This window comes from Phaethon lepturus, unplaced genomic scaffold, assembly GCF_000687285.1.
Source record: "Phaethon lepturus isolate BGI_N335 unplaced genomic scaffold, ASM68728v1 scaffold10706, whole genome shotgun sequence".
Taxonomy (NCBI): domain Eukaryota; kingdom Metazoa; phylum Chordata; class Aves; order Phaethontiformes; family Phaethontidae; genus Phaethon; species Phaethon lepturus.
Genome location: NW_010548323.1, coordinates 35,689 through 57,482, shown reverse-complemented (window position 1 = coordinate 57,482; position 21,794 = coordinate 35,689). Strand labels below are relative to the sequence as shown.

Sequence of the window (21,794 nt, the reverse complement as noted above, 5' to 3'; positions counted from 1 at the left end):
TCTAGGATTCCTAGTAAAGTTTGCAGAATTAGCCCTGGAATCTGTCTAGGAACCACAGGGAGTTTGGAAGAGGAGAACCTTATCTGGCTGTGAAGTAGCATAGAAGCCTAGCAGCCTAGGCAGATCCCATCCCTTCATAGATATCCTGAGTGCACACGTGTCTTGGGAGAGCATGCTGGCAAGAAAGCGATAAGCTGATAATGTTGAGTGGGGTTAGAATCTAGAATGTGTAAAAATGCAACTGATCCTCTTCCGTTCACAGACCAAAGGATGGAGAAGTTGCCCTTGTGGCTGTGGCTGGCTGTTTTGAGTATCACTGTGTAGTTTAAACATGCCTTTATACAATTAATTAGAAGTTAGCAAAATAATCAAGTACTGAATGAAAAATGAATTAAATTAATAATAGCAAGCTAAAGGAAAAGCTCTGTAAACCACATTTCAAAAAGATGGCTGTGGAGTAAAGATAAGCTCTATATTCTTCCCACTATACGAAGGTCACATACAACTTGTACTTTTAAAACAGATTTTATTTTCTGCATACAAGATGCATGTGCTTTACTGACCTTAACATTATGTATGTTTTCAAAGGTAGATACAGACAAACTAGGAAAAAAACTACTAGACCGTTCTGTTACTCTAAATATGTTCATTCCTCAGAAGGAGGGATATAAATACAAAAATATAAAGCAAAGATGTTTTAACTCTTAATTAAGGAAAGGTACATAGCCTAGTGGTTATAGCATGAACCTAAGAGTTGAGAGAACAGAGGTATCATGCTATGACCTTCTGCAAGTCACTTCGAGGCTTAAGAATACTGGATGAGTAGAGTTCTGCATACTGGACACTTAACTGTTATATGCAGTTGTGAAGTAGGTGAGATATTTTTTAGGATTTCATGAACTTTAGTTCATTAGTAGCTACTGCCAGTGAAATGCATTATTAGGCAACAGAGAACTGTCCTTGCAGACATAATGTAACCACACTACATCAAAAAGATTATTAACTCAGGGTTAAATTGTCATGTTAAAAACATCAGTCTTGAATAACGAGCAACGTATAGCTGTATTGCCTAGTTGCAAGCCAATCCACAAACTGTATCTTAGTTAGAAACCCTCTCTTAATTCCCCTTGGCTCTGAACAGGTAATTAGGTACTGAGTACTTTGGGTAATCAGGTCCTTTGGCAGCACTCCTGTTTCCTCGGAGGGGTAGCTGCAAGAACACACCACCCTCCACCATTACTCCTTCATGTATTTCCCACCTGTTTGTTCAGTGCAGGTGCATTTGCCTTGTACTTACCGACTTGATTGCAACTGCAGGTTGAGCAAAGATGATGACCTGTTCCCTTTTGCAACAAAGGGACTGTTAGCTTCTACTATGCAAAGTGTTCTGGGTATACTTAGGAGAGTTTGTAGTAACAGCAGCTAGAGTTAAGTATCATAGTGGAACTATCCAGTTTTTCCTGCTTATGTAAAGATACTAAAGTCATCTGGAAAATACTGTTCTTACTGTGGGGCAAATTACTTGGCTCCCATTTAGTAGTAAATTTTGCTGACTGTGACATATTCCAGAATGCAAGCTACAGTGGGTTTTAGATAGAGATCAGTATGCAAGACAAATTAACCAAAGCCTGGACAACTATAATAAACAAGAATCCTTATGTGTATTTGCTGACTGAGCAGCACCTTGCCAAATAGAACTGGCAACCATTCAACCTGCTACTGTTGTTGTGCAGAAACATCTTACAGGTTGGCTTTTTTTTTAGGAATGGATTTTTATTGACTTTCCAGATGACATTATTAATCCACGTAAACAGGGTTTTTACTTTGCACGTAATAGAAAGTGTAAACAGAAATTTGAGCATAACTATATGCTCATTTCTTCAGTGGGGACCCAGCGCTCGCCTTCTCAAAAAACAGTTCTGTTGTTTTCAATTTGCACTTCCATTCTGAACCATTTGTAGATACTCCTTGTATAGCTTTTCTTGGGTTTCATAAAGTTTTTTTAGCTTCTTAATTTGTCCTTTGCTGAGTTCTTTGCCTTCTGTATCATGGGTGGGAAATCCCTGAAATTAAAAAAAAAAAAAAAAAAAGGAGAATATGGAATATTTAAGATAAATTCTTGGACTGCTTTTGCTCCTTATGGAATAGTATTTTAATAAGATAGAGTGATAATGTCATAATGACAAGCTGTCAGGATGGGGTGCATCTTGGCTAATTTTAGTCACCTAGAAGTTTGACAACTAACTTGGATTTTTTGTGTATGTTCCCTTCCTAGTTCATGAAGGGGCAAAGGGTGTATTTATTTTTTTGTCCTGTACTAAGTAAAGGAAGCTTAGACAACTAACTTCTAGATGGTTATAGTCAAGAGAATAATGGCTAATCCCTAAACAGATGGTTAGGAGACCACTTTCAATCACACCAGCATATTAAATCCAAGGCTTAAAGCAAAAGCCGTAAAAAATTCATTTTCTTGATGAAGTAGTATTATCAGAATTTTTAATCGACATTCTCCTTGGCTTGCAGGGGTATTTTTCCGTATCTACACTCTCCATTCTTTCTTGCCCCCAGGGCCTGAATTTGGTTGGTAAAGAGGACAGGCAGAAGCAGGATCAATGTCCCGGATCAAGTCCTGAAGAAACAGTGCTTTATGTTTTTCAAGTAACACCTTTTAACCTTAACAGGAGCAATCAAGAGCAAAGTACAGCAGCTTCAGAGATCCTTTGCCAGGAGAAAGCAAAACAGTGGGCAGAATCAAAAAGGAAGCACAGCACCTCTGAAAAAAATGGCTGTCTCCATCAGTTCTGGCAGACTTGGGGAGTTTGTACTTGCAAGTGAATTCCTTGCCTTGCAAAAGGGTAATAAATCTCTGAACACACATCATACATGTTCCTACCCACAATATCTACAGGGAATTTTGCTCTGCAATGAAAGGGGCCAGAGCAGACCAAAATACCCTTGAAATGATGGCTAACAGTTAGAGAGCCTTGCTCCCCAGTGCAAGGTACGTGCAATAAAATTAATGTATTGCCTTTTATTTCTGTCCTTCCCGCCTCCCACTACGTTAATAGCGCTGCCCTGGAGGTTTTGGAACAAGATCAGCTACGTACACATGCAATTGAGTATGTACAACTGGGGAGGGAAAGAAAAGTCTCTTACGTTTTCATCAAACATGGAATATTTGTCATGTTCTGATTTAAACATTTCATGTGGGGGAATCTTCATTTTTGCCAGTTTTGCTGCCTGTAATATAAAACATGCATTAACTGCATTAGCATTACAGTTAATTACTGACAACCTGTCACATATGCAAAAGGAAAAGTAGACTATAATTTGCAAATCAAAGAGCATTTAATTCACAATTGTTTATCATGTGAAAAGAAACTTTCAGTGAGGAACAACTCAATAAGCCTTAGCTGTGCTTGTCCCGGGGGGAGGGGGGGGGGGAAGTTTTAAATCTCTGGAGAACCATTTAATAAAATAGATGTACTGCAGGAACTGAAAATAACTCACTCACATACTCCAAAAACTTAGCAATCTGACTTTTGCTAATTTGGTTTCTTAGGTGTAAACATAAAGTGAATAGTTGCTATGAGTAAAGAATTTTCAGCAATTAAAATGCTGCAAAGGGAACCACTTTTATCAACAGTTTCCTGCTGACAAGCTGTCCTGGTTTCAGCCAGGGTAGAGTTAATTTTCTTCACAGAAGCTAGTGTGAGGCTATGTTTTGGATTTGGGATGAGAAAATGTTGATAAAGTGCTGATGTTTTGAGTTGTTGCTAAGTAGTCAAGGACAGTCCAGCTTCTCGTTCTGGCCTGCTAGCAAGAAGGCTGAGGGTGCACAGGAAGTTGGGAGGGGACACAGCTGGGACAGCTGACCCAAGCTGACCAAAGAGAGATTCCGTACTATATGACATCATGCTCAGTATATAAAGCTGGGACAAAGAAGAAGGAAGGGGTGGAGGGATGTTCAGAGTGATGGCGTTGCTCTTCCCAAGAAACCGTTACACGTGATGGAGCCCTGCTTCCCTGGAGATGGCTGAACACCTGCCTGCCCATGGGGACTAGTGAATGAATTCCTTGTTTAGCTTTGCTTGCGTGTGCGGCGTTTGCTTTACCTATTAAACTGTCTTTATCTCAACCCATGAGTTTCCTCACTTTTACTCTTCTGATTCTCTCCCCCGTCCCACCGTGGGGGAGCGAGCAAGCAGCTGCGTGGTGCTTAGTTGTGGGCTGGGGCTAAACCATGAGACAAGCACTGGTTTCTATACAGGTCACGGCAGGATCAGGATGCAGCTAATTGCACTGAAAATAAACTGAACTTTCACTTATCTGTAAACAAGCACATCTCAGAATCCTTTCCAAGTAATTTATGCCCAATGCAAGGGAATCACCTTTTTGCAAGAATGCAAAAAGCTACTTGGAATTTGTGGATGATAAATGCTATCTGGTTTTCTCTCTACATGGTGCTCTCTAAAAGTTTACTTCCTCTTTTAACCTGGAAACACATTTCCTGTACTATTAGAGTCATCAGCATGGCAAACAATCTTTTATTCTTACGAGTCCATCTCCTCTGGCTGTCTACTCCTCATCAAAGGCTATAAACCTTTGAGCTGTCTCAACTCCAACTGTAGAAATAAAACGTGTTTTTACAAAACACTACATTTCAGAGTTCAATCATAGGGAACAGGTGGATTCTTAAAGAGAAAAATTCACACATACCTACGACACTGGAAAGGTAAGAAAATAGTAAGTGACACAAGCAAAATCTTCTCTAACAGGCATTCAAGATACTACTTTGGCAATTAATAAAGTAATACTGTCCATGGACTGAAGTAAGTGCTACAAGTTCTTCTAAGAAGCTTTTGCAGCCTTTAGTTGTGTTTTCAATGATGGCTTCTCTATAATAGGAGCTGAATATTCATATCTGAACTGCAAGCCAAAGTCATTCTGAGCAGGAAATTGTAGACAAAAATGAATAAATGGAGGCCCAGTTAACGCCAGGCAGAGAGCCTGTGTTCTAATGTAGTCTTTCCTGCACATGACTATTGTTGCTAACACTTTTCTTCAAAACCAGATTAAAAGGATCTGAACACTTACTTCCTGCTCTTGTTTTTTCCTGGCTGCTTCTTCTTTCTTCCTTTTTTTTTCTTCTTCAATCTGTGAAAGGCAATGTTAATGAGTAAAAGGTAACTAACTACTTCATTTGGTTGTTTTCTACAAATCTAAGCCAGCTAGCTCCCCTGGATATCTCATTACAGACAGAACTGGCAGCATGACCTGCAGCAAAAACACCATGCCTTATAATTAGGATTGTCTGATACTTCACACTGTACAACTTCGATTTAATTTGCTTTTATTCACAGTTAAACCAGTTTTAACTGTTCAGAATGGATTTTGCATGCAAAGTGTACACATATAAAAGAATAGCTAAAAAGCCTGCAAAAGAAATGGTCTTCCTGTTTCATGGGGAAAGACATTTTGCAAATGACTTAAAAAAAAAGACCATATTTCATTGATATTTTAAGCTCTTGCCTCAAACTGTGAAGACATTACAGTTTCTCAAGAAGCCGTTGTACCCCTTGATGTTCCTAGGGAAACAACTATCCAAATTTAGCCAACTTCTAAAACTTGAAAAAAATTAAAATCTCATCTTGCACTTGCTAAAGGAGAGACCTATCAGTTCTCCAAGGGTTCTGCCAGCACTGAACATAATACCATTTCCAGGGAAAATGCACTTTAGCTGCAGGTTCCACCCAGCAGCTATATACAAACTGCTTTCAAATGTCTTTTTGATGACAACATCTGGAATTGGCTGAAACTACATTTTACTTCTCCCTTTTCTAAAAAACATCTACATTGAAGGAGAAATGTTGGAAAGTCTTCCAAGCATTTCTAGTCATTACAGAATTTGTTCAAACTGAAGACAGACATATGAAGTGTTACTTTTAAATGTTACAAATATTAATGCTAGGAAGCGCCAAAAGGAGAGTTTCTGTACAGACTTTGTGCATGTGAATTAGAATTCACACTCTTTATAAAGTAACGTGAATTCTTGCCCCCACACCCTGAATATCTCACTCATCCATACTACATTAATTAAGATTTAGCCAGTGCATTTTTGTTCTCACACATCAGATAAACACAGTCTAGTTCTATAGAAAATGTCAACTAAATTTGTACAGACAAAAGAGTCTGAATTAGCTTCTCATTGGAATCGCTCTTCTAAAGAGATCAGACAGTATGCATACAATACTTGACATCCCTTAATTATATGAAGATCTTAAACAAACCAACCAAATAAAAACCTTAGAGGTATTCTTTAGGTCCCATACAAAATTTTCAAGAAGCGACTGTTTCTAAAATTCTTTTCCTGAACCCACTCAAATTTTAGTATCAATTCTCTTATGTTATTTTCCTGCTCGCTAGTCTGTTAAGATTTTTCTTACAAGTTAACAAAGAAATGTAGAAGTATCCACAGTTTACACATTACTTCAAATTTTAAAAATATAGAATGCTTAAAACAACCTTTTTCTTTTCTTCTCTTTCTTTCAGTAATGTGTCTTTATCCACTAATTTAACCACGGTTGGAAGGCCTAAAGAAGCAAACACAGATGAGTGAGTTTCCAGTGCTTGAATAGTCAAAAATAAATGTAGTTACCCTGTGATATCTCTTCTTTTTGCAAGCTGAATGCAAATACAACTGAGTAACTACTCAAAAGTGACTAAGAAATCAAGTGTTATACAAAAAGATTGGAATGTGCATTTTTATATTCTATACATATATTCCAATATACAGTTCTACAATATATAGTCATACATCAGAAATATGATATGCTACAGCTTTGCAGTCCTTGAGTTTGTTGGATTATTCCAGGTTAATCTTGACAGGTTGTTTTCCCACTTCTTATGAAAAGAGTAAGATCATAAAAACAGCTACCTACAAAGTTGCAAGACATATAATTGGGTACCTTCATGATCTTCAAATCGAACACCAAGTTCAGGAAGGATGTCATCTCGAAGAGCATCACTCAACTGCAGCACTTCAATTACTACACAGAATGAAAAATACTTTTAGTTAAGGAAGATTTGGTGAAAGTATCCTTCTGTCCTGCTACATAATTATTTAAATGCAATTATGAAATTGCTACTCTCTCACACAAACCAGAGAAAGGTCTTTTGGTTTAAAGTGATAAACCTTTTCAGTAAGTTCTACCTTCTTTCAGCTATACAAAGAAGAAGTATGTTTCTTTGCAGGGACTTGAAATTCATAAATTTCTTCCAAGATACTCTCGTCACTTAAGAGGAACAGAAGGCAATTCCGAAATGATGCAACGATTTTGCCAGAGTATAGTGGAAGGTTATACGACTCAAAGATCCTAATGGTTGCTGTAGGATTTCCAGTAAGAAGCGTTAAGAACTCGTATTTTAGAAAAATCACGAATTAACATATCCTGTGCTACATCTAACAGTACCTTCGAAGGACTATGATTTTGTTGGTTTGATAACTACACATACATTTGTCAGAGCGACTGTGATCTAAACATCCTCTGTTTCTACAGATAGTTCTCTTTACCACCTACTCTGACCAAGCTGTTTTTTTCAAGCAAGCTAGCAGCAGCAGAACAGAGAATTTTGATTTGGCTTTCTGGATGGCGATCAGGACATCATGACTAACTTTTTTTTTCTTGCAAACTTATCAAAGAGCCTTTGATGACAGAAAATGGTTAAGAATTCAAAATGTAGCTGAAATAGATGCTCTCAGGTCTTAAGGGAAAATAAATCTTCACACAAGATATTTATTTGGATTGGAAATTGTGTCAGCCGAACTAAATGCATCAAGAACACCCAGCATGCTGCTGCTGTGAACTTAATTCAGTGGCATTTTTTATAGACAGTCTTGTATTTAGGAAGAAATGCTTAGCAAGTGTGACAAGATAGATACTTGGGTTAGATGATACCATGTGCTTATAATAAACAAGTGTTCTCCCTTTCAGCAACTCTCAGCTGGTTAAACCTAAGAAGAAATAGGGGTCTCAAAGGTAATAATTCTGACAGTAGAAGCTACCATCCAGACACTGTAGTGAACACTGCACGTATCAGTAGATAAAAGTACCATCCCTGAGCCTTCTTCTCTTCTCTAATTCTCAGAGCCTCAGAGAGCTGACACTGAACAGAGCACCGACTATCCTAATACCATGAAAAGGAACAACCACCCTATTTCATGGCATGGTAGTGTTCTGCAACTCTCTCTTTGTATAGGAACGCACTGAAGTTTATAGAAGCTCTTTTGTCTGCTGTGAACTAAGTTGTTATTTTCTTGATCCAGAGCAGTTATACACAGTGAACCACATTCATGTTTAATGCAGCTCTGAATAAGCCATTAAGATAAACAAGGGATAAGATTACCTCACTGGCTATTAACACTAAAAGGTGTTGACGCTAACCTAGGCAAAGGAATTATGCGTGTCATATCAAGAACGTATCAGATACACCTGCTGCTTATTCAATAAAACAGCATCTGCTCAGTTGTAAATATTTACTTATCTGAAATAATGAATAATTGAAAGTTTAAGAAGAAATCCATCAAGGTAGAGAATAAGGAGAAACGTATAACAAAACATGTATTATTTATGAAAGAACATCAACCAATCCTCTGTCATCTGGAGGAGTCAGCACCGTGCTGCTTAGGGCTGAAATGTACCTGTTCTTTGCATGTGGTACCTCCAGAGCAAAGATGTTTATGGATTGGGTAGGAGGTTGTTTATGGGCTACCCCAAGACATAAGCCATTCTCCTCGGTCAGGACGGTGATCAGGAAACCAGTGGGATAGTGCCTTATCACCAGTTCCCATGAACACCATGGTACATAGGCACTCCGTGAGCCTGTGACTATTTCCCAGATCGTTCACATTTTCTGTGAGTTTCAAGCCAGAGTCTTGGGTGCGAAATAGATGTTGTGCTGTTGCAAATAGGAACACTGTGTGGGGAGGAAAAGGAGGAGCTTAAAAAGCATCTTGAGAGTGCTAGATGTTAAGACTGGCAGCAAAAGACAAGAGCAGGCATGGTTACAGTGCACAAGTTTGTCTCAGTTCTGGTCAACTCATTCTAGGAAGAGGACAGAGGGTTTCCCACTGTGTCCTAGAAGCAGCTTAGAGCAAGATACCACATAGCACCAGCAGCTGGAAATGAACATGCAGGCAAAGCTCGGTCATGGACACCTTTACTACAGGGTAGTCAATTTAAGCAGATGCCCTGAGGTAAGTAACCAATAACAGCTGAAGAGACTTGCTCCTGTGTCCTAGGTTTCAGGGATAGAGTTAATTTTCTTCTGAGAAGCTAGTGTGAGGCTATATTTTGTATTTGGGGTGAAAAAATGTTGATAATGTACTGATGTTTTCAGTTATTGCTAAGCAGCTCATGACTTGTCCAGCTGCCAGCGAGAAGGCCAGAGGTGCACAGGAATCTGGGAGGGGACACAATCAGGACAGCTAACCCAAACTGGCCAAAGGGATATTCCATACCACGTCATGCTCAGTATAAAGCTAGGCGAAGAAGAAGGAAGGGGTGAGGGGATGTTCAGAGTTGTGGCATTTGTCTTCCCAAGCAACCATCACGTGTGATGGAGCCCTGCTTTCCTGGAGATGGCTGAACACCTGCCTGCCGATGGGAAGTAGTGAATGAATTCCTTGTTTTATTTTGCTTGAGTGCACGGCTTTTGCTTTACCTATTAAACTGTCTTTATCTCGACCCATGAGTTTCCTCACTCTTACTCTTCCCTGTCCCACCGTGGGGGAGTGAGCGAGTGGCTGCATGGGGCTTAGTTGCCGGCTGGGGTTAAACCACGACATCCTGTTTGAACATCTGAATAACAATTTGTTACTAATGAGAATTCTTTCCAAGCATCACAGGCTGCACTAGAGCACAGATCTGCTCCACCGTGCATCCTTGCAGAGACAACCGTACAGGGTCTTTGCAGTTGGTCGAGTACTCTAGTAAAACATCAGGGTGCACAATATAGAGATGCTCTGACCAACCAATCATTGATGTCTTTGGTAGACATTTTCTGCATTTATTTCCCTTGTACAGCAAGCACAGTGTTTTCCTTTTCCTGTTTACCATCATTGCTAGATATGTTCACAAATTTAGTCAAGACTCAACTGCAAATCATCAGTGCAGGTCTCCAGTTTGCATACTAATAAGCTTATAAAATAGAGAGTTTATTTTATTAACATGTTTGAATGTTAGCAATTCTGAATGATGGTAAAATTTTTGTAGAGTGTATACATTTTCTTACCAGAAAACATAATTTTACAATGGCTATTCTGTGAAATGTTTTGTAAATAAGATACATTTTTTAAAGTTCTATGTATACGTATGGGGACATTGGTATTACTCTGCAGGTTTTAAGCAGCATACTTTTTATTTAACCTCTAAGAATACTTAAAGCCATACAGATCATGTTAATTAATATTTAACACCATCCTGCCAGCATCAGGCTATGATGGGGAAACTCTCTTCACTTACAACCATGTAGAGGAAATATCCCTAGCCACTAGTCAGAACAGCTTTTACAGTAATTTAACACTTTCTGCAAGCAAGAATTTAATGGGTACAGGGAAACAAATCAGTAGTATGTCAGTGCAGGTCCTGCCCAACCACCACTCAGCTTCCATACATCAGATACTTTAACGAAAGGTGCCTCCTTAGTCAAACTGCAGAGCACTATAACTGCTCCATATCCCAACCGAATAGCAACTAGATTCTTACTGCCCGATTTATTTCAGGCAAAAAAAATCAACACCTTCCAAGTAAGAAACTCAAGTGCCAGTAAGCAGTCTAGCCCTAGGTACGTTCTAAAAGTGATCTACAAGAAGCCCTATGATATTTAAACATTTCCACTGTTAAGAGTGAGGATCAGTTTAGCTCAACCATTGGAAAGCAAGAGGGAAAAAAAAGCCTCATGTAAAACGAGTATGTTAAATATTAAAAGAACAAAGGTCACATTTTTGACTGAGGATATAGACACAAACTTCTTGAATTAATGCAAGTTACAGAAAATTTTTGCTGTTGGAACTAAGAAACCTATTTCTCAGCATCAATTAGGCCTATAGGAGTTTGACAGTAATAGCCGAGTAGTCACTTTAACAAATACAGGTTTGTGCTTTTAAGGTAAACTTATTAGTCCTTAGAAGAACTCAAAACAGTAGCAGAATTAGGGTTCAGAATCTTTGCCAGCTGAATAGGTTATCAATCAGACTCTACAAGTAATTTTATATTTCTGTATAACATATGGGTTATTTATATGTTTTATATATTAAAAATGCCCTATTTTGCCTTCAAGTACAAATCTCAGTGTAAAAAAGTTTTAAGAAAACAAGAATCAAATACATATTGAAGACATGTAAAATTCCACAGGAACAGCAGAAAATACTAAGAGCTCTATTAGGAACTAATCAACCAGTAAAATCAAAGACAGCTTAATGGAACAACCTTTTTAACACCATATGCTGCCAACACACACAGCATGATCAAAGCTTTTCAGAGGGGAAAAAAGAAGCGTCCAAAACAACTTCTAGCAAATTCCCAAATGAATTCTCCAAAGAGAGCACTCCGTTACCATCAGGGGAGTTACAATTCCAACTATGCTAACAAATAAGAATGAACACCTCAGGCTCTTTAAACACAGACAATATCATTGTGTAGCAATCTACACTTTTAAGAGAACACAAGCTCCCTAGAGGAAGAGATCATGGGTCTTTCATACCTGGAAAGCAGGGAATGCCCTAATCAAGAGAAACAATAGCTAGTCCTCGACATTCCAGAACCTCTAGATTCTTTAAGAAATTAAAAGAAAATTAGTGTACCTGCCTGTAAAAGATCCCCAAATTAAAGAGACAGGTAGCAGAGATGCAAATATTCAAGCCAGCTCTGATTTAAAAATGCCTTACTTTTATTCTCTAAGCAAAGAAAGACTGTATCAGCTGGATCACCGACCCCCAGTTTGATTCTTACCACCTTAGAGTCTCATGTGCAACAATAGAGGCAAAAATGAACTCTCACCTTTCTTCTCTCTGGCAATTTGTCGCACTCCTTCTCTGAACTCAGAAAGAACTTGTAGGTATGGCATCACTGTAGATTCAATCTGGAGGATAACAATTTCTGCAGTTAGCTAATCATCATTTAGATATAAAACATGTCCTTACCCACTTCATATTTATGTGCTGTTGGATGGAACTTAACCCTCAGAGCAGATCTGCATCAATAAAAATTGTCATTGCTCTTCTGTTGTCAAAGGAGAGATGATCATTTGCATTAGCTGTGAATTTTCCTTTTGTGCAGATAAAAATCAATTTGAAAAGTTGTGTCTCTCCCCATTCCTTTTTCTGTGTCCTTTCATTTACAGATACATCAGTTCCACAGGGTTATGCTACAGTCCAGCTAACTATAATGCAGCACAGTGATAGAAACAGCACCCAGATGAATTTGCCCCATTATGTTCTGTGTTGTCTAATTAAGTCCAACTGCTTGTCAGACATAATACCAAGTGAAACTGATGTTAGGACTTATTTTCATTAGAACATAAATCTGTTCCGCAGATGTTACCTTATGCTAATTTATTTATTTCCAATATAGTGCAGTTGTGTCTATTCCTTACATGACTCCCTCCCCCACAAAAAGTGAGGAGAGATTACTGTTGAATTATTTTAGGTATAAGTAAATGCTGGTCATGAAAGTTCAAAGAAAAAGTCCTGAGAATCCTGCTCTCAATGGTAGTGAATAGCAAGAGCAAGCAGTTAGTGAACAGTAGTGGACAATTACAAAAACAACTACAGATCAGCGCTGTCTGCCAACACTTCTCTGGAATCCCAAGAGGAGAAGCCAGGCACCCAGGGGACTGCTTAACTTAAAAGTTTCACTACTCTGGAGGGTGGGGTAGAGGGGCATACTTTTGTTTCCCCTACAGTGTCCACGTCTTTCCCATCTGTTAAACCTCCATGACAAATTTCTGTGCAATTAACAGACAAGACAGTCTGTTATGCTCTAAAAATGCCCATATGAAAGGAGCTGAGGGACTCTGTTAAAACTTTTCATAACTCTGAATACTATGCTTCCAGCTTCACAACTGGAACCTGTGGTGACAAGTTGGCAGAAAGAACAGATTCTGGAAAGTGAGCAACAGTCACATCTCCACTAGCATCTCTACACTGAAACTAGCTTAACATGCAAAAGAAGTGGCATCAGGAAAGCATGCACTGTCACTACCTTATCAGACATTTAAAGATGAAAGATTTTTATTTCCAGATAACTAACCTGACAGCAACGCTTAATTCATTTGGAGACTACGGAACCTGAGGTTTTCTGACTTCAAATCTCTTCTATCCCCTTTCAAGTAAATTACTGAACCACAGTAATTAAGCTAGTTGTTCTTTCAGAGCTTTTGAAGACAATTATGCCTTTTTTGGAGATAATGACTTTATTGGTTCCTCCATCTCCAATTCAGACAAAGAAACAATAGGCCTGATCCACAGCCTTCTGTAATTAATGAGTTTTCCAATTCTGAATGTTCACCTGATAACTTTTGCTAAGAAAAATAAGTATCTGCATGGCAGACTGAAAGAAAGTATAATATTTAATGGAACAGCCAAAACATTTGTGATATATTATGCATCTTTGCATTATAATGCTTAAAACCAGTAATGTCTTAGGTGATAAAAACAGAACTTTCTTCCTGAAGAAACCTGTGTGTAACAGGTGTTATCATGATTCTTCTGACCAGCGTGCTGACAGGAGTTAGGACAGGATTCTTTCTGCACAAGATTCTTCTGACACTACTGCTCTTGGCAACGTTACTTTAAAGAAGTGAAAAGGTCTTAGCTTCTTGTTACAAGCTATTGCCAATCCTTCCGTAAAGCATGTCTGTTGTAAACATTGCCTGTAAACCACCCCATTAAGTGCTAAATACAAATTTAATTTTAATTTTCCCTAAAAACATTAACTGTTAAGGTGCTGTCTTTCTTCTGAAATTCAAAATAATTCAGAGACAAATTAAAATTCACTTTTGATGGGTTTTGGTATGGAATACTGAGCATCTTCCTTATTGTTCTTGTTATACCATTACTAGAGACTTCCACAGCACAGTAATGTAAGTATTTGCATGGGCAATTATCAGATGAGTGTTCATTCACATTCTTCAACCACAAGCAAGCCTTCCTCTTCCTTTGATGAATAAAAAGTTTGGCTTTTTTGTTATACCACAAATGTTTTAATTATTCCTTCTAAGAAGGAACAGAAAAACATATGGTTACACCTTTGAATGCCAGAAAAATACTTGAAAAACAGCACTGATTTGTCCATGTCAAATTTTTCGCATGAACAAAGACAGCAAAGTTGATAGCTTTCATATAGAGTTATTTCTCCTGCCTGCACCTCAAAACATTACTGTTTTTACAGGGCTCATCAGCACTTTCATCAGGTATGTCCCAAGTATTTCCAGAAATATTCTGCATCACAGTGGAACTGCTGTGTGACCAAAGCAAAACAACCTTCAAAAGCCAGATAAAAACTGTGGCTACAAATGAGATCAGAAAAAGAGATTGAAATGCGGATAAAACTCCAGCTGCCTCCGGGCTGGTTTTTGGTGTACCACAAGGAAGTTTAATCAGTATAATTATATTTTTAAAACTACTTAACTTACAAATACTCGTAATGAGTCTTTAGACTGCAGCATGTGCTGTCTGTAGTTAACATGTGGTTTCTTAAACAGACTCATCATTCAGAAGACAAGATAATTCTTTTTCTGGTTGCTATATAATTTGTCTGTCATTAAGTCAAACAAACCTATAACAAAACCCCAACTGTCATAAAACAAAAATCCTGCTTCCTAAGCCAGTTAATTACTTCAGATTCAAGTGTTAAAAGCAGAAAGAATGTAATTCGGCTACATATCAGTAATGTAATCGCTTTATCTAACCCAAGCTTTCAAAGGACACAGAGTCATTTTGTATAGCATACATATAGCAGACTTACATTTATGTTTTGACTATTCCCTCCAACAGGAAAACCAATTGCGTCATCACTTTCTATGGCACCAAAAATCTGGTCAAGGGGGAAAAAAAAAAAAAGAAAAAAGAAAAATAGAAAAGATTGTGTACATCAAGTCACAGGTATGTGAAAACTAAGCAAAAGCGCATGTACTAGGGTTTTGATGCCATCTAGTTCTCATTTAACCCCACAATTCACTGCTCTAATAAGATGATGTTAATTGATACAGCATACTAAGCACTGGCTTTCAGATTTAGGTTTAAAGCTGTCAGATTTGATATTCTGACTTCATATTTTTTCTGCTGTCTAATTTTCCTTGCATATATTAGGGGTTCTCCACTATTCAAGAAAACATTAGCTGAAATTATAAAGTAACACAAAGGACTTCAAACTGTTCCTGCTGCAGCACACACTGCAGTTTGAGGTTGTTTTAGTTGTGTGTGTGTGTGGAAGATCTCTGGTTTCCTACAGGATTTAAACAAAGACTGTACAGACCCCTACATACTTGAAAAATACAACAGTTACAACTGCACAGTGCAACAGCAACATTACTACTTGCTATTACATACCTTTAGCATTTGAGTGAGATAGGAACTGATGTTTTCTAAAAGAAGTCTGTTTGGCATTTGTCTGGAAGATTTCTTTGCAGCAATATAGGAGTTACTCTGACTGACTAACGAACGCATTTCTTCTAAGACAGAGCGAGTGTCAATATTGTCACACAGCGCTTCATGAATTGCTGCCTTCTTGTCGTAAAAACTAAGAAGAAAAACATTTTTTTTTACTGTTGATGTCAAAAGTATCTGCAACCTACTCTGAAGAACTTCTGTTAGAAGAGTAAGGGGACCTAAACATGAGATAATCTGCTGTTGGTCATAGTTTATATTTGAAGGAAAAACAGATGAGCAAGAAAAAGGCGTTATCACAATGATGATGTTTTGCTGCTATGGACAAAGGCAGGCAGGACAATCTAATTGGCAACAACTATCCAAACAAATTACATCTAACACTTTTTCAGCAACTGACCTTTTCATACCAGTTTTTAAAAGCGGTATAAATTGCTTATTTAGTACTTTCTTGTGTTTAGTATCTCTTTTTTTCAGCATTGCTCTCCTATCCCCATGTACCAGCCAAATATTCTATTTAGTATCTTTCCAGCAAGAAGCACCAATTTGGAAGTTAACTTACAGCAAAGTAAAGTGTTATGAAGCTGTTACAAGCAGATACAAGGAATAAATTCATGTAAACCTTTGTGTGCAGGGTTTGGCTGGGACAGAGTTAATTTTCTTCATAGTAGCTAGTATGGGGCTATGTTTTGGATTTGTGCTGAAAACAGTGTTGGTAACACAGGGATGCTTTCGTTATTGCTAAGCAGTGCTTACACAGAGTCAAGGCCTTTTCTGCTCCTCACACCATGCCACCAGCGAGTAGGCTGGGGGTGCACAAGAAGTTGGGAGGGGACACAGCTGGGACAGCTGACACAAGCTGGCCAAAGGGATATTCCATACCAGCATATAAAGCTGGGGGAAGAAGAAGGAAAGGGGGAGATGCTCAGAATGATGGTGTTTTTTCTTCCCAAGTAACCACTGCATGTGATGGAGCCCTGCTTTCCTGGAGGTGGCTGAACACCTGCCTGCCGATGGGAAGTGGTGAATGAATTCCTTGTTTTGCTTTGCTTGCTTGCACGGCTTTTGCTTTTTTTATTAAACTGTCTTTGTCTTGACCCACGAGTTTTCTGACTTTTGCCCTTCCAATTCTCTCCCCCATCCCACTGAGGAGGAGTGAGCGAGTGGCTGTGTGGGGCTTAGTTGCCAGCTGGGGTTAAACCACACCACTTTGTAATGTTCATGAATAGGCATAATAAGTAATACAGTATATTAAGTATAATTTCATCACACGAGGGGTACTACTGTTTCAAACAACATACCTTTCCCAGAGAAATGAAAGGAGACAAAAACAAATACCCATTAAGCAAATCTTCTGTTCCTCCCACTCCTTTGTCCCCTTCTTTTGACCTCTCTATTACTTACTATCTTCACCCTTTTTTTATAAAAGGGTTATCTCTACCAACCTCAAGTTGAAGATGAAATTTTCAGAGGACATCACTAAATAGAAGCATCTGCACTTGGTCCTTCAATAGTCAACATCTCTGTCCACAACAGTAAACTGAACTAGGAGCAATTTTAGTACTGCAACATAAGATGCTTCTATTTTAAATTTCGCTCATAATAGAGGTCACATAGGAAGTTTGCATTACAAGCAATGATGATAGTTTTGTTACAGAAGTGAAAGACTGCAATATTGGTATTACTCTCTCAATTGCAAATTTTCCAACATTGGCACTCTGATCTGTGCTTTGTCAGGTCATTTACCTTCTGTTTGTCTCGGGTGGCTCACTGCACATCAAAATGTGTAAAATACTATTTTTCCAGATGTAAACACTCTGAAATATCGGTCACTTCTCAGATAGAAGGACAGCATTTCAAGCAGTGAAGAAAATGACAACTACCTAATAAAAAAGTTATCTTTCCCTTCACAAACAGGGCGATGAGGCATGCCAGTGTACTTAACATAAATGAAAGTGAAATTAACAATTTAATCTATACTTCATAAAGCTGTTGCAAGATTAAATTCACTAGCTTGTGTAGAGATGGTGTACTCGGTGGAAACACTACAGACTTATAAATATCACTATATACATAGGAAGTCATTTTGCAAGGACAAAAAAATAAAATTAAGCATATAGCTACACAATGGCTATTCACAGAGCAGTAGGAATGCTCCACTCACTTTTTGTTCAGCTCTGCTTCCTGATTTTCCCATTTCTGAAACTGGCCTGTCATATCAATGGGAGCTCGAAGAATATCCTTCACATTTAAAAAGAACTCCTACAAAAGAAGAATATAGCTAAAAATCAGTTTAAATAGACACAACCAATCTTTACTATGAAAAGACATTGTTTCTTAATTAGCCTCCTAAAGTTTATGGTTTCCACACTGTTTCAGCCAGGATCTACTGAGTGTCTGTCAAAACAAGGAAACCCACACATTTTGCGTAACTCTGTAAATCACAGTTGGACTGTAATTTAGTTCTATCTCTTGGCTCTGCCACTGCATGATACACTACCATACTCTAACACCAAGCTGCTCAAATACAAAACCATTTTAAAAAAGTTTAGAGAAGAGTTCTCATAGCAGATTTTTAAATGCGTTGCTAGCAATGGAAGCTGAAGAATAAAAATAGCTTTATAGTGAGGGCGTATTTCATGTGGGCATCCAGCTTATCCAGCTTGGTGAAAAGTCACTTTCAATTATTCTGTGGCTCAAACCAAACATTTTTCATAAAAAGCAGAATAGCTTCAGCTGGAGAGATCAAAATCGACAACCTCAAAATGCCGTACAGCCTCCTTGTGGGAAATGTGGGTTTAAGTCACAGCTCCAAACTAAGCAGGGAAAGGAACTATGCCTGACCCCTCACATATGCCCACAAGGCATACAGGCAAATGCTCGGTGTATGTGGTGAGGAGGCAAGGTCAGAATGATACTCCCTCTTCCCCTTTGGCTATATTTGTGTAAAGTCTGAGCTGGTAGACATGAGAGTGTCTGTTGGACCAAGTCCTATAAGCAAACTAAACTGAGAAACTAATCTTGCATGTTAAGTGCCAAGCTGCTCAGAGATGTCAAAACTTGGAGAGAGTGCCCGGCTGGAGAGTAATGTAGCTCTCAGTGGAATTTACATGACTTGAATCTTCAATGATAGATAAATTAATATTGTGACATCCCACCTGATGAATTCAGAAGGCAAACTCAGCCTGTGGATATGGCCTATTTATCCTTGGGTTCTATTCCTTGAAACACGTATGACACACAAAGCTTAGAGAGCTGGAGGAGGAACAGAAAACTTACTTACATTCATAAACTTCTCATACTGAATAGCCGACTCCATGGTATTGTTTGAATAATCCAGTGTATCCTTCCAAGAATGCATGAGGAAAGCCAACCGTAATTGTCGTGCTATTACGAGTTTCAAAATAAACAAGGAAAAAAATAATAATCTGAAGCATTATTATGGCCTCCAATACGGCAGTGGCTAAGAACATAATTTTTAATATTCTTACTATCAATACATCTATCAAAAAAGCAAGAACACCATTATCCATACAGATAATACCGACAAGGAACAGAAGAACAAGGAAGCTGTTCTAAAGTGAGCAAAGAAGACAGACACCTGAAGTTAGCCATTTTTGGAAACTCCATTATGTACCTGAACAACAAAAATTACCACAGTCACCACTCAGAGTACATCAAAAGCATTCAAATTCCAAAGTAATTTTTACCTGTATGTTTCTTCAATGCATCTTTTATGGTAATGAAATTCTTCAAAGATTTGGACATTTTACAGCCAGCAATTGTTAAGTGGCCAGTATGCAGAAAATACCGAACCCAGTGATCATTTTCAAAGTATGCCTGCAGTGGAAAGAAAAAAACCCAAAGACCCAACACTGTTTACATAAATACCATGAAGTAGGATAATTTAAGAATAAAATCCTGAGAACAAAAAGTTATGCTTATACAAAACACACATAAAGTTTTAAAAATTAATTGATGGATTTGTGTAAGTTGCAGTCAAAGCAAAGCATGTCAGTTATTTCACTGCAGAAACTGAAGGCCAGTTCATTCACCTCAGATTGTGCCAGTTCGTTGTCATGGTGGGGAAATCGGAGATCAAACCCTCCTCCATGAATATCCATCGACTCTCCTAGAATGGATCCAGCCATCGCAGAACATTCAATGTGCCAACCTGGACGACCCTGTTAATAAAAAGAAATTATTTGGCTATTAGTTAATTATCTTCCTCTTCTGCCTATGTATCATTCCCTCATTGGTCTGCCCCTAAGCAGTTACACACCTGAGGAAATGAGATACAGTGTTATCAAGAAAAAAAGATTCTCAGTCTCAGCTTCATGAAAGTATACTGTTGGATTTAAAGACCAAGCAAAATCTGTGATGCTTTGATTATCCTGCTTATTATTCTTTTAAAAGTTACATTAATACTTCTGATCACAAGGGAAAAAAGGATATAGGAATTACTGCAGATAAAGCCTCTAGATAAATAGAGGACAATCAGTAACAGCATCGTGAGCCTGCATGCAGACTTCTGTTTAAAAATTGTCACACAGACAGACTGATACACATTCTGAATTATTAAATGAACATAGCAGCATAATCTACTATTGAATACAAATTCCCCATAATCTATACATTATTAATATGAGGTGAGGCAAAGTATTTGTGTAACATGCTATTTAATAAGATGTAGAAGATCTTGATTATAATGTCCGTACCTTTCCCCATGGAGACTCCCATGAGGGCTCTCCTGGCTTGGAGGATTTCCACAACGCAAAATCATTTGGAGAATGCTTCTCATTTAAGCGATCAGCTGAGATGCTCAGGTCACCTTTCAGGAAAAAAAAAAAAAAAAAGGTAAATATATACATTTCATTTAAACACCAGCATTATTGATTTTTGGCCTCACTGTACCTCACATCAAGTGAATTAAAAAAAAAAAATAAAAAGAAAAGAAAAACACTCAGCCCTCAAAATTCCTCATAAAACCCCTGATAATCCTTTGGGTTTTTGATTGTTTGGCTGGCAGGAAATAATCTGACAAGTGTCAGCTGTACCGCTTTCTGAATTTTGACAAGAGATTCATCTACATTCTCTCTGCAGGCCCAAAGTTACAGAAAAAGAAACAACAAACCCTATACTTATAGGCAAGTAAGACTGCAGAATCAATTCTCTCCAAAGTTTGAAGGATCAAAATTAAGGCTAGGATTGTCTTAATCTGCACACACAACATGATCATAGGATATTTCTTCTACCCCTAATCTCAGCTGCTGCACAGAATGGCTGGTAGTTGTTCAATAGCTATGTTTACTGTTTTGTTACCATCACAGATGTGTTATGCATTATTTGCTCTTAGCTCCTTATGATCATGTAGGTGGTACTCTCATGACATCTTTAAAACACAGGGAATGTACTGTTTCTGCAGTACTGTCCAAGACTAAACATGGTTAACAATACCACCTGCCACATAAGAATCCAAGATGTATTAAAGACAAAATTGTCAAGGTTAAACTTGTCAATTAATTGTGATGCAGAGGTTGAGATACCTGTAATCTCAATTTTTTAGAATATCTAACATTACGCGCTTTGAATATAAGAAGTATTATGCTTCTATTTATATTAATTGCGACTTTCAAAACTTAGCATTTCTGCTGCCTGTAATAGTCAAAATTACATTATCTGTGGGAAAGAGCAATCATCACAAATGAGTCAAAGCAGCTAAGCTGACAAGCAATAACTTGACGTATGCCTACTCTTGGTTAGTTACATTAATTGCTCAGTATCAGTTCCTATTTGCAAAAGGACACAAGAATTCAACAAAAGTGACTGGTTACATGGTGGAAATGATACCTTTATGTTACCACAAAGATGGTGGTCTAAGCTAGCACCTTTTATTTCACACGTACATAGAAGATTTCAGCTATAAGGGTTTGAATTAAGAAGAAAAAAAAAATCATATTCATCTTCAGCTGCACCTCTCAGATATTGCTAGTTTCACCTAGTACGAGTGCCCTAATTTCACCTAGTATGAGTGTTATATAAAAACCTTTTAATATTCTTCTGATAGACTTTGTGGATGATTTGCTACTAAAGCTGTACAACCCTAGGAGCAGATAACTAATGAGTC

At 38.0% G+C, this 21,794-nt stretch overlaps 1 protein-coding gene across 1 annotated transcript in view; it reads right to left on the bottom strand.

Annotated features, from left to right (window-relative positions):
- Positions 1-1,280: 1,280 nt before the first annotated feature.
- CARS (cysteinyl-tRNA synthetase) overlaps positions 1,281-21,794 on the bottom strand; it is a 54,251-nt gene continuing 33,737 nt past the window's right edge. Inside the window, exons 11-23 of the mRNA XM_010289930.1 lie at positions 20,386-20,498; positions 19,723-19,851; positions 19,378-19,507; positions 18,951-19,054; positions 17,832-17,929; positions 15,611-15,800; positions 15,027-15,095; positions 12,060-12,141; positions 6,969-7,049; positions 6,526-6,593; positions 5,098-5,157; positions 3,157-3,240; positions 1,281-2,063 (exon numbers count right to left, since the gene is read on the bottom strand). Coding sequence (XP_010288232.1) covers positions 1,929-2,063; positions 3,157-3,240; positions 5,098-5,157; positions 6,526-6,593; positions 6,969-7,049; positions 12,060-12,141; positions 15,027-15,095; positions 15,611-15,800; positions 17,832-17,929; positions 18,951-19,054; positions 19,378-19,507; positions 19,723-19,851; positions 20,386-20,498 — 1,343 coding nt within the window. The 3' untranslated portion in view covers positions 1,281-1,928. The remainder of the gene's footprint in view (positions 2,064-3,156; positions 3,241-5,097; positions 5,158-6,525; positions 6,594-6,968; positions 7,050-12,059; positions 12,142-15,026; positions 15,096-15,610; positions 15,801-17,831; positions 17,930-18,950; positions 19,055-19,377; positions 19,508-19,722; positions 19,852-20,385; positions 20,499-21,794) is intronic.